Source organism: Populus alba, chromosome 8, assembly GCF_005239225.2.
Source record: "Populus alba chromosome 8, ASM523922v2, whole genome shotgun sequence".
NCBI lineage: Eukaryota > Viridiplantae > Streptophyta > Magnoliopsida > Malpighiales > Salicaceae > Populus > Populus alba.
Window position 1 is genome coordinate 6612331 of NC_133291.1, and position 13004 is coordinate 6625334.

The following is a 13004-nucleotide window of genomic DNA, read 5'->3' on the forward strand; positions in this document are numbered from 1 at the left end:
CAAAAGCAAAACACGTTACCCGTAAGACCATCTTACCCTTTATCCAAAACCAAAATATTTGAATTGTATACTTCTTGCACCACCTAAGTTGCCCTTGTATCTTCTAATTTTACACTCTGTTTGGGAGAGGGAAAATGGCGAGGAGAGAATACAAATTTCTAAAGCATGTGAAGAGGAGGTAAATGGAGGGAAGAGGAAAATGCTAGGATTTTTTTTCTTGGTTAATAACATGCTAGCTGTAAACCAAGAACGTAAAATTAATGATTTTATCTTCCAAAAATATTTTCCTTCAATTTTGTATCGTTTAAATATTAAAGTAAATAAACTGGCTCCAATTTCTTACCTCTCGTTTTTAACTCATACGAGCACAGAAAAAAAAATAATTTCTATCCATCCCATTCCCCCCTCCATTCTATAGCCAAAACATATTTCAAAGATAGCTTTTACATATAAAAATTAAATCCATCCAATGGTGGGGCTACATGTCACCACGAGATGACTACAACTCATGACATTTTGGAAAAATGCGAAGGCTATTCGTGTAACATCATCTAAAAGATCCAGAAGCACGAGCAGGGATATTATTGTAATAACAAACCACGTAGGCCCCGCACTCAGGAAGGGGGAATTTCCTTCAACTCCTCTATATAAACCCAGCTGGGGTTCCCCCTCCAAAAAATCTATCATTCTAAACGCGGTCTCTCACTCTCTCTCACACGCACAGCTTTTCTTCAACGACTCCTCTAACTGTAAGTGTCAAACTTTTCAAATTTTAGTTCTGTTTTCTTAATTATATCTTAATTTTCATTTTTGTGTTTTTTTTAGTCATTATCTATATTTAATAAATATTCTGTTTTTCATTTTTTCCAAGCTAGCAGAAGTTTAATTACACTCTACATTTATATATAGATATAAATAATAATAAAAAAAGATAAAAATAAAAGATGAACAGTAGTAGTTGTATTGGTATCTCAACAATGAAACCCTGTTGCAGAATCATAATTAGTTACAGAAGTTTTTCACATTTTGGGGTTTCTCTCTCAAGATCTAATAATAATTCAGTCATTCATACCAATTTGTCGAAATCACACCCGAAATCGGTATATAATCATGAATTCCACTGCTGTAATAACCGTAGTTGGTCACAAGATACGGGTCATAAATGTAAAGTTAATCTGGATCGCAGAGGTTTTAATGTCTGCGATTGGAATTGGGGCCATGCTAGGGGTTTTAGTTCAGGTTTTCTTGTCGATAAGGGTAGTAGTTCAAGGGGTGTTTTAGTAATTCCCAAAGTAGCTTCGGACATTAGGAATCATTCGACTTCGGTAGAGGGTCATGTTAATAAGAAAGGATTTGAGAGTATTTACATTCAAGGAGGGTTGAACCCTTCAGTGATAGAAAAGATTGAAACAGAAAGTGATGCAGCTAAAGAAGGAAAAGAGGAAACATCTAGTAATAGGGTGGAGATTAATGGATCCAAAGTAAATACAAACTTCTTTGAGGGTTTGAATGAGAGCACAACTCCTAAGGTTGTTGAGAGAGAGGTGTCTAAGATCGAGAAGGAAGCGTGGCAGTTGCTTCGAAGCACCATTGTGAATTACTGTGGGAATCCAGTAGGGACTGTTGCGGCTAATGATCCTGCTGACAGGCAACCATTGAATTATGACCAAGTCTTCATTCGTGATTTTGTTCCATCCGCACTTGCTTTTTTGCTTAATGGAGAAATGGAGATTGTGAAGAATTTTCTTCTTCACACTTTGCAGTTGCAGGTATATTAAGCCAAACATTCCATTACTTATTTTTTTGCATATGTAGTGTGGATTTTTGTTTGTGCTCACATTTGAGTTACGTTCTGCTTCTTAATAAAGTGGCAATTGTGTTTGCATTTGAAACAAAGTTCTGTTGCTTTGGCATAAATTTGATGTTCTTTTACCGCATAACACTTTTGCAGTGGTCGCATTGATTCACACTTTTCATGTTGCTTACACATTTATACTCACTTTTCATAGTGCTTTCCATGTTTATGACTACTGCCTTAAAGAACAGCCACCCTCTGCAGAAACCAAATTTATGGGCAACAGGCTGTGATGATAATATTGTCAACTCCATGGATGCATTTCATCTCCAAAAAAAAAAGAGTGATAATAGCTTAGAGCTTTAACTTGGGGAAGTTGAACTTTTGAAATGATGCATCAATAATTGCAATTTTCACCTAAATTAGCCCATTACATATTAACTTTTTTATGTTTATCAAAAGAAAAAACACAATGATTGCTTTTTATGGGGGATAAAAAGAGAGAATGACAAGTAGCAATTCTTCAAAGATCTATTTAAACTAAAACTTTTCTCTCGTGTATGTCAGAGCTGGGAGAAAACAGTGGACTGTTACAGTCCTGGGCAAGGGTTAATGCCAGCAAGTTTTAAAGTTAAAACAGTGCCTCTTGATGGTAGTGATGGAGGTTTTGAGGAGGTTTTGGATCCTGATTTTGGTGAATCAGCCATTGGGCGTGTTGCGCCTGTTGATTCTGGTAAGATAATTCTTAGTTTTGTTCTCTGTACTGTATATAATAAAAAGTCTTTCTGTATTCAATGAATTGAGTATTGGTCCAAAATCTTATCCTTAGTGCTCAGTTTCTTCATGTCTTTTCTATATATCCAGTTATTTCCTTCGTCCAGTTACATTTGTGTAATTATTCTAATCTGAAACATATTTTCATGGCACACAGGGCTGTGGTGGATAATTTTGTTGAGAGCTTATGGGAAGATAACAGGCGACTATGCATTGCAAGAGAGGGTTGATGTCCAGACAGGAATCAGACTTGGACTAAATTTGTGCTTATCAGATGGGTTTGATATGTTTCCTACGCTGTTAGTCACTGATGGTTCCTGCATGATTGATAGACGGATGGGTATCCATGGACACCCTCTTGAAATCCAAGTAAGTTAAATATTTTCAGTGTGGCCTTCAATTTTGTTTTGCTTATGTTGCACGCGGAAAATTATTTTTGTTTATTATGGAGATGTTATGATGTTGTGTAAGGTTGATATCTGACCACACTGACCAAGGACCTGTTATGCTAGAACGCATGCAACTATTATAAATTTAGAAAAATATATACCAGTCATTTGACGTGCTTAAGCTGCAGAAGTACATTAGATGGAGCTGTTGTTTGTTCCAGCAGTGAATTTTTTCTTGCAGTTTTGTCATTATACTTCTGAGAAAATTCTCCTAAGCATTTAAGTTTTTGGAAAAAAGGTGTGCTCAAGTTTCTGAAGCTTTAGACTTTTCACCAGCATGCTTATGTTTGTCCTTGGTTTGCCATTTACTTAACTAGTATACCTTTCCAGGCTTTGTTCTATTCTGCTTTACGATGTGCTCGTGAGATGCTCATAGTCAATGATGGAACCAAGAATCTGGTGGCTGCAATAAATAATCGACTCAGTGCACTCTCTTTCCATATCAGAGAGTATTATTGGGTGGACATGAGGAAGATAAATGAGATCTACCGTTACAACACTGAAGAATACTCTACAGATGCAGTCAACAAGTTCAACATATACCCCGATCAAATTCCTTCATGGCTAGTGGATTGGATTCCTGAGGAAGGTGGTTACCTCATTGGCAATCTACAGCCGGCTCACATGGATTTTAGGTTTTTTACTCTTGGGAACCTTTGGGCCATCGTCACTTCTCTGGGAACCTCAAAACAAAATGAGGGTATCCTAAATTTGATCGAGGCCAGGTGGGATGATCTCATGGGCCATATGCCTCTTAAGATTTGTTACCCTGCTTTGGAATATGAAGAATGGCGTATAATTACTGGCAGTGATCCAAAGAACACGTGCGGCTCCTATCATTTCCTGTGTGCTTTATGTAGATTGGCTTAGTTGCATAGCGGTTCTGTTTAATGTAATTATTCAGCCACTAAGTCTCTCTAATTTGTGGCAGCCCATGGTCATATCACAATGGTGGATCTTGGCCAACACTGCTGTGGCAGGTAATATTTGTCAAAGACTCAAAATTGTGATATACTTGCATGTTACATTCTGGCGTTGGCTTACATTGCTGATATCAAGTCGTGAAAATGTGTTCCATGATACAATTTTTGCTTGTTATACCAGTTCACATTAGCTTGTATAAAGATGGGGAAACCAGAATTAGCACGTAAGGCAGTTGCTTTGGCAGAGACGAGATTATCAATGGATCAATGGCCTGAATACTATGACACTCGCAGTGGAAGGTTTATAGGCAAACAGTCCAGGCTTTTTCAGACATGGACAATCTCTGGTTTCCTAACATCAAAGATGCTTTTAGAGAATCCAGATAAAGCATCCTTGTTGTTCTTGGAAGAGGATTATGAGCTCCTGGAGATATGTGTTTGTGCACTAAGCAAAACTGGCCGGAAGAAGTGCTCACGCTTCGCTGCAAGATCTCAAATTCATGTCTGATTAGGTATTTCCTGACCCGATAGCTATATAGCGGTGGTAAAAACGATAACAGAAAAGATCATTTGCAGTCCTAACTCAATATTTTAAAGGGTGACTTCAATGTGATGTGATGACAGACAAACTACTCTGAAGTGCTGATTGTTGTACCTCTTGTTGAAGCACACGACTCATTTGAATTAGATGGCTCTGTTTTTTGAGAGCCTCTAACCTACTTGAAATAATGTATGGTTTCGTGCTTGAATTTCCTTTCGACCTTGGCATGACACGTGTAAACTTCTCTTCCATAGATATGATCAATCCTTTCTTGGTGTCACAAATCAGCCTAGCATTTTCGTTGACTTGGGTGTGGTAGACAAATATAATACACGAAGTATGTTTTTCATTATGCTTAAAAATGTTTTCCAATTGAAAAGTCATTGAATTGATGCTTTTTAGATATTTTCTCATAATTTTAATATCTTCAAGATATCAAGTCTGATGTTTTTTCGTTGCAATCGCATTTCCAAATTGAGTAAAATAGCTGGTAATTCCACTTCCTCCTTGATTCTAGTTTGTGTGCTCTACAAAAGATTGATTTTCCACATTCAAATTTATTTCACCTTCATTTAACATCTTATCCTGGTAGGGCTTTCCCTGTCGGTCTGCTCGTCATGTGGAAAGAATCCATCCATGGTAGAGCTAACCACCACGTATTGGCCACCAAACAGGATTCAGAAGAAAGTTTTTTACACTGATGACTAGACTAAGGTGATACTACCGCCACCATTTACTCATCCCCCGTACTACAACGCCGTCTCTGGATATCCTGTTATAAGCAGTAGCAATGAAAAGGATATCCTTATCCAACAGCCAAATTCTTTCTAGGGCAGGCGCAAGGAAAGCGACACTAAACTTACATATTTACTCCATAATACCCGACTATAAAAAAAAACAAAAACTAATCAAGCAACTTGCTCATCTCCTTCCATCCTGAAGAGACCAAGGCGCCTATCTCCAAGTCGCAGAGCAAAAGCAGCTTTCTTGAATTCAGCCCAGGTAAAGGGCTTGTATAATGCCGGCTTGGTAGGGGTAATCATTTCTGGTGGAACGGCGATCCTCGCATTGAGTGGAGGGCCAGCAAAATAGGCCATTGACATTCTAGACTTGTAAGAGTTGGTTAGGGCTTTGTGCCTCACACTTACAAATCTCCCATTTGTCATTACCTACAAAATTTAACAAGGCAATAGAATTAGAGAGACTTTCCATGGTTGAACAAGATGGCACATTGAACTGAGCAGAGGGTCATGTAAAAAAGTAAATGAAAACCAGGAAGCGTACTTGAACCGACGCGACCAAGTACAAGGTCCGGTAGGTACAACGTTGTTTTCAAAGCTTTGATTTTGACGATAACAATCATTCAGTTCTAGAAAATACAAGTTTCAGAAACAGAACTTTCGGGAAAAAACCTGGTTTTGTAAAGACATTACTTTAGGACATATCTTTGTCATCTTTTCACCAATAAAGAGACCCAAGAAAACCGATATTCCACAAAAATATCTTGGAAATGATTCAGTCAGATCGCCGAGATATTTCCTCGATAACTTAAAGTCAGCTTCTAGGAACACCGTAAGCAACCAACTAAGGGTCAGGTGCTTTTCAGTTCCCATTGTTCTGAATCTAGTTGGTCATTCAATTACTCATTCACATAATGTTCACTGGATGGAAACTAATGTTGTAGATTTGGGTCCCATTAGCATCAAGAACCCAATCCAAAGCCTGCCTAGATAGCTACAGCTAGCTAGCTAGCTAGCTCAGCTATAGGAACAGTGGCTTCCATCAAATCCCAATCAACTTTTTTTCACACTTGATTATGATTACAAGATAAGAGAAAAATAGTGGACCAACCTGTAACAAGTCACCCACATTAACACAGAAGGTAGCGGGATCAGGTGTTACTGGGACCCACGCACCATCATGTAAGGAAATCTGAAGGCCACCCACATCGTTGGATCTCAAGATGGTCAAGATCTGAGGGTCGGAATGCTCTCCAAACCCTACCTTGTTTTGGTTACAAGTTGACGAGTCCTTATCCTTGCAGAGCAGAGGCATAGGGGGGTAGTGGTTTAACCTGACGAGGGAGTCACTGTCACCATCTCTGATTAGCCTACTAAACACTGATCTATCCGGGATCCGGAGCCCCTCCGCCATCAGATCTAATAACTCACATGCCAGCTCCCTAACTGCTTCTATGTAAGCGCTCACAGCAGAGCTGTGTCCAAGAGAGAAAAGTCACACCTTATCGTCAGTAAATTTATCAGTTTAACAAGGCTTGAAAAGAAAAGAAACCATACAGTCGCACATTAGACAAGTACGATGGACCTGCTGCTCTGCTTCTCCTTTGCCTTTTCCAGTTTCTCTTTATTAAATTCCTTCGTGGCATTATTTTGGAATTCGAGTTTCTTTCTTTATTATTTTTTTATTATTATTTCTTCTGATTTGATAAGACCATCCTACATGTATCTGTCTGACTTGTCCATTTGATTCTCCAATCTTTTCATGCTAAAAGTACCTTATCTTCGTTTTTCTTTTCGAATTTTCTGGATTAATAGTGATTGTCGTCGAGAAAAAACTTTACCATGTTTGATGCCACCAAGTAAATTTTACATGTGAGCCCTGACGTTTAAGATTAGATGGATGATGAAAATTATTCAGAGGATTGAGACCGGACAGCTTTGTCAACATAAAATTTCTCTTCTTTTTTATTTGATTAATAAAATCGTAAGCATTGTTTGGATTTCACTAATTCCATCATAAATCGCTGGACGACATTCATGTATCAAGTAAGAATCATGGATAATTTTCACAAGAGATAATCATGTCAATGAGATTGTAATGTGATTGGATTGATCCGTACATTAGCCCCCACATTAGCCATGTTTGTGTAACAATTTCTTAATTTGAGATGACAAATCTGACACGGTATAATTTTTTTTTAACTAACTCAAATTCAAACCCTAGGAGACTCTTGATGACTGTTTTCTTTTTGTTTCTTTCTTTCTTTTTTATTTATAAAAGGAAACTATTGATTGTTAAACCAACCAGCACCACTCCCTCTCCTCCTCTTCTGAGATTACCGACCATGCAACTTTAAGAAGACATTAACCAGTAAATCAACCACAATGTTAGAGCACATGAAACTTCTCTTGTTTTAAAAATAGTCTTTCAAGCATTAATGGGGGATGTTGACAGAGACAAAGGAGGCTATTTTTCAACTCAAGTGAAAGAAGTTGTAGCATGTCATCTCACCTTCCAGGAGGAGATATACAATCCCATATTCCCTTGTGATTTGGTGTTTTAAAATGGATCTAATAATAACAAATGCTACTGTGTTTATTCAATTGCCTTACTGCTGAATAATTGTTTTTTCTAATCCAAATAAATTAATATATAGATGCTATTAACAAGTTTTTTTTTTTACTTTTTAATGCAATAGATAAAAAAGATACTATTACAATTACTACATTGAAACCTATTTACTTAGTCTGTGTATAAGATTTAAAAAAAAAACTAAAATAAAACAAATTATAAAAAATAAAGATAGAAATAAAAAAGAACGGTAGAAATAATTTTGTTCTAAAAAAAATGTAAAGAAAAAAATAAATATATAAGAAAAAATAGTGATGAATAGGCTTGATATATAAATATCAAGTATAAAAAATATATTAAAAAAAAACTTGTTTTTTATAATATATATAAAAAATAAAAAATTATAGATTTATCATCACTGTATTACCATTACCCGTTACAACGAAAAAATTAAAGAAAATTTTAATTGTTCTACTTCTACGTACCGTAAAAGTGTGTTTACCTTGAGTATATATAATATAATATAATATAATTTCATAGCTAGTGTTCGATACAAGGAAGCCCAGTTCTTTATTTTCATGTTCCTTTCATACCAAACATTACGACCATAATAAATGAAATTCCTATTATAGCATGCACCGAGTCTTCTGGTCCCATTAAATATTAAAGAAGGCAAGCTTGTTTCACCCTGAAATTCATTAAGAAAGATTCCCGCAGCAAATTAGATTTTTTTTTTCTTTTTTAGGAAAGGACAGGGCATTTGAATACTCGGGTTTAGAAAACACTGCTCAATTTCAAGAAATTTCCCATCCAGCACTATGTTTACATGCGCGCGTGTGTGTAGAAGTATTTGGGAGATTGAACTAGCAACTTGCATGGTGGCATCATTTTCAAAATTCGGAAACACCCTAATTTTAATTTTTAAAAAACCAGAAGTAGTTTTAGTCTTCTCGGTTTGTAGATTTTGCAGCATTTTGTGTTTGTTATCTTTGTTCACCAATTTCTTACAGGTAGCTTTGCTAATCATGTTTTATCTCAGGTTCTCAAGGCAGCACTGAAAACCCAAAACACATAATCTCTTGCACTTTCAAGAAGTCGGTGGCTCTCGAACAAATATATGCACAAGAGTTATTAACATTGCTAGATATCTTTTTAATAAAATAATAAAAAGCATTTGCAAAATGAAATATGGATAACTAAATGAAGTAGTGTTAAATCCCCGTGTACAATAATGAAAAGTTCAGAGCAATATAAAGGGTGTAAGCACTTGCCTGAATTTTGCAGGGTCATTGGAGATGGTCTTGGACCTTTCAGCTATGTAGAGAGGGTTGGTATTAAGAAGTAGATATTCCACCTCTCCTATATCACCCTTGAAGCCAATATTTTTGCAGCCATAACCTAAGGGTTTGGCCAGCTCAACCTTTTGCTTTTCATCGAATGGTTTGGCAAAGAAGTTGAAACTTTCTTTCTCCATTTTGGCAATGATGTCATGAGGAACACCATGGTTTTTCACCTTGAAGAAACCATATTCCTCACAGGCTTTGACAATGAGATTGGAAACCATTGATCTATCTCCTGAGAGGTCTACTGTAGGAAGCTCAATGGTCAGGTGTTCTTCACTGTGAGTTTTAGTTGGAGATGCCACTACCATATCTCTATAATTATATATCTCTGGGGATACAGGAGAAAGGAAATCAAGAGGAAGAGTACAGCACTTGGAAGATGTAGAAGAGCAGAGGAGATGACGGTATATTTGAGAGATGGAAAGACCAGGAAGAAGAAGGTGAGAGGGGTGAAGAGTATTGCTTAGGCTTGCTATAGTTATATAGGAGAGTGAGTCTCGTAGAAAGGGGGTGCAGATTATTGATAAAAATCATTTTTTCTTCATTTTTTCAAATATTAATTTCTTTCCTTATATCTCTTGGGCACTCAATAATCTAATGCTTTTTTGGGTGGTTGTAGTACAACTAGAAAAATCTTGTTTAATGTAAGAATAGTTGACTTGTTTCTCATGGATTGCTCGTCTGGAATTTATTTTTATATGTTTTCATGGATTTCCCTTTTTAAAATCCTTTTATTGACTAGATTTCCCCTTAATCACTTTCTATTTATTACCACCTTGTTTTGACTTAAGGACCTCTCTTATTTCTTTGACCTGGCCTGTGCTTCGCGGGGTTACACTTCGTCTTTCCTTGTTTAATATGTTTAGATGATAGTTTTTTAAAAGTTTTTTTAATTAAAAGTATATTAAAATATTTTTTTATTTTTTATATTGACACATTACAACTATTAAAAAAATTAATTTAATAATTAAAAAAAAACAACTTGAAAAAATATAAACTATTACACTACCAAAAATAGCACTTGGTTTGGTCATATTGTTACCCAATCGACGGTGAATGCATTTTGTTTAGCCATCACGATCGGCTCTCTAGCAACCCATCAAATCAAAGGAAAATTCTCATTTCAACACAGTATTTCTAAATTTTTTATTAAAATAATATAAAACTATTCTTAAAGGATTAATCTTTAATATATAGGATATACATTTCACGAGTCATTTGTACATGTATCTTAATATTTAATAGCAACCCAATCTTTCTGTGTTTTTTACTAAATCAAATCGTTTCATTTAAATTGATTGAGTGTGACCCTAGAGGTTTCTATATAAAAAAAAGTTTGCTAAAATTTATAGGATTTTGGTGGATATTTTCTTTTCAATATAAGATAGTCCCTTCACCATCCAAATATTTTTAAAAGTTGGATTTCATTTTGATTTTCCCCCTCCAATTTAAAAGGCCTTGTCAAATTAAAAATCCCTGGTATTTGGCATAGTGGTAGTTAGGGGTGAGAAAAAAATTAAAAAACTGATGGAGAAAATAAAAAAAAATAACCGAAAAAACTGAAATGTGAAAAAAAAATTATTTGAATTTTTAAAAAACAAACAGATTCAATTTTGATTTTATAAGTCTAAAACAAAAAAAAGAACCAAATCGAAACCGAAAAAACTAAAAAAAAAACCGAGCAAAAATGGTTTGAACCGGTTTATTCTAAAATAACCAAACTGAAACTGATCGGTTTGAACCGGTTTTATTTTGTTTTTTTTAAACCGGTTTTATTATTTTTTTTATAAAAACCGAATTGAAAATGATCACCTCTAAAGGTAATGGAAATTTTCTAGATTTTACACGATGTCGAAAAATATATTTTCAAACTTGTTTTTAGATTCTAAAAATCATTTTTTTATATTAATGTGAATGTTCGAGTCAGCTTGCGTACATTTCAACTAATTCTATGGGCACTGAAGTTAACAAACCCAAAACTTATGGAACTTGAACTTATAATCTTTAAAAATTAAATTTAAGATTTAACTAATTAAACTATATTTCTCGTGATTAAAATGCAATGTGATGGAGGGATATGGGATTGAACGAGACTTTTGTTTATACTTAAGGGAGTCGACCTAGACAATAAGAATACCACATCGTCAAATTCCCTCAATTCACAGATAAGAAAACTTGAGACAAAAATGAAGTTTTTGGTTTACATTGAAACACTCCAAAAACATTACGGATATGAGCAATCCAAATGGAAAATGTTTTTGTTCTTGATAACTGGAAGACAAATATATCTTTTGCCTTAAATTTCTTTTTATGAGCGTGCAAACTTCTTTCAATAATTTAATCAATCAGCTCCTAGGCATCATATTCCTGGCTTTGCCGGCTAGAATTCCACATGAAGTTCATGTAGAATTCACAAAAATATCAAAAATAAACTATTATATTTAACAGTTTTACTGCAGAATTTTCTGTCAGATTTACACTATTATTCTGTCTACAAAGATTTTATTGGCAGATTCAAGGATGGAAACTATCTATCGGTAAACCTTTCATTTATAGTTTCATTTTTGTTGATATTTTTGTCGGTAAAAAAAAAAAACACCAATAGTTTTACAAACATAAAATACATGCAAAAAAAAATTATTTACTTTAATACACCGACAAAATAATTTCCTCAATGATTTTTAGTGCCATGTATTGTAATTTTATTCAAATCCTCTTTAAAATACCAACGGACTTATTCTGTCACTTATGAACAATGTTATAGTGATATATGAAGTAAATTGTTTTGAATTCTCTAGAATATATCGATGGATTGTGTCTATCAATATATCTATCTATAAAATCTAAATATTCATTACAAATTTATATGTTCAAATAAAATTAAACTAGAACAATGGAGGCGTATAAGGAGAAGGAGGAGGTTGGTTGTTTCCGGGACCATAGAGCCAAAAGAGGGCGCGCACACGTACCATCCATCTGTTATCTCATGTCCATGACCATTTAGAGGAGATGTTCATAATCCATCGAGTCGCTCAAATTTTACGGTGAGATGAGTCGTATGTCATTGCAAGGCTGCGAACTCCTAAAACTTGGTGCTCGATACTAAATACAAGCTCCCAATAGTTGAGACACTATGAGTCACATACACGTTCTCGGCTATAGTATTGGAGAATCCATACACATGATTTCTATTGATTCCACCAGACGATTCTACCTTCATCCATAAATTTGGATCAAAATCCGGGTAGGTTGAAAGATTGTTCTCGTATCTCTCTCTCAACTAACTATTATATGTCTCCTGAAAATAAAAACTAAAATTATCAAATTCAATTCAAGAAAATAATAATTTATAAAAGAAAATGGTTGAACAAACATACCATAATATGTTGAGAGCAGTTATCGACGAGTTGTTACACCCTCTTTTACAATTTTCACTCCGCACGTGTGTCTTCACAAAAAGCTCCATTAGGCTCAACTCACATCCAAAAGTCATAGCTTGTAAGAAAAAAAATGTTGCAAGTTAAATATATTTATAAATAATAACAAATTAATTAAAGATAGATGTGATTAAAATTAATCTTACCTTCCGTTTCGCATGCAAAATAAAAGGAACGAAGCCGCCAGTGTGTGTGGTATTGGAGTTGTGAATTTGCCGGCTCTGATTCCCTACATCAGACTACGAATGTAAAGCAAAAAAGCCAAGCCAAACTGGAAAAAATCGAGCCAAACAGGAAAAACCGAGCCAAACTAAAAAAACCAAGCCAAACAGTTTGAACCGGTTTTTGTTCTAAAATAACCAAACCAAACCGCAACTGGTCGGTTTGAACCGGTTCCAGTTCGGTTTAGGTTTTTTAAAAAAATTAGTTT

General features: G+C 35.1%; 2 protein-coding genes across 2 annotated transcripts; one reads left to right on the top strand and one right to left on the bottom strand.

Moving 5' to 3' along the window:
- Positions 1 to 733: 733 nt before the first annotated feature.
- Positions 734 to 4699, top strand: LOC118062429 (alkaline/neutral invertase A, mitochondrial). Its single transcript, XM_035076173.2, has 7 exons — positions 734 to 749; positions 872 to 1769; positions 2363 to 2528; positions 2727 to 2938; positions 3349 to 3842; positions 3950 to 3998; positions 4123 to 4699. Exons 2-7 carry the CDS (start codon positions 945 to 947, stop codon positions 4447 to 4449), a joined length of 2073 nt encoding a protein of 690 aa, XP_034932064.1. The 5' UTR covers positions 734 to 749; positions 872 to 944; the 3' UTR covers positions 4450 to 4699.
- Positions 4700 to 4987: 288 nt separating this feature from the next.
- LOC118062430 (gibberellin 2-beta-dioxygenase 2) lies at positions 4988 to 9607 on the bottom strand. The gene is made up of 3 exons (XM_035076174.2): positions 9066 to 9607; positions 6334 to 6697; positions 4988 to 5651 (listed from the first exon to the last, which is right to left on the bottom strand). Exons 1-3 carry the CDS (start codon positions 9443 to 9445, stop codon positions 5391 to 5393), a joined length of 1005 nt encoding a protein of 334 aa, XP_034932065.1. The 5' UTR covers positions 9446 to 9607; the 3' UTR covers positions 4988 to 5390.
- Between the last annotated feature and the right edge of the window lie 3397 nt (positions 9608 to 13004).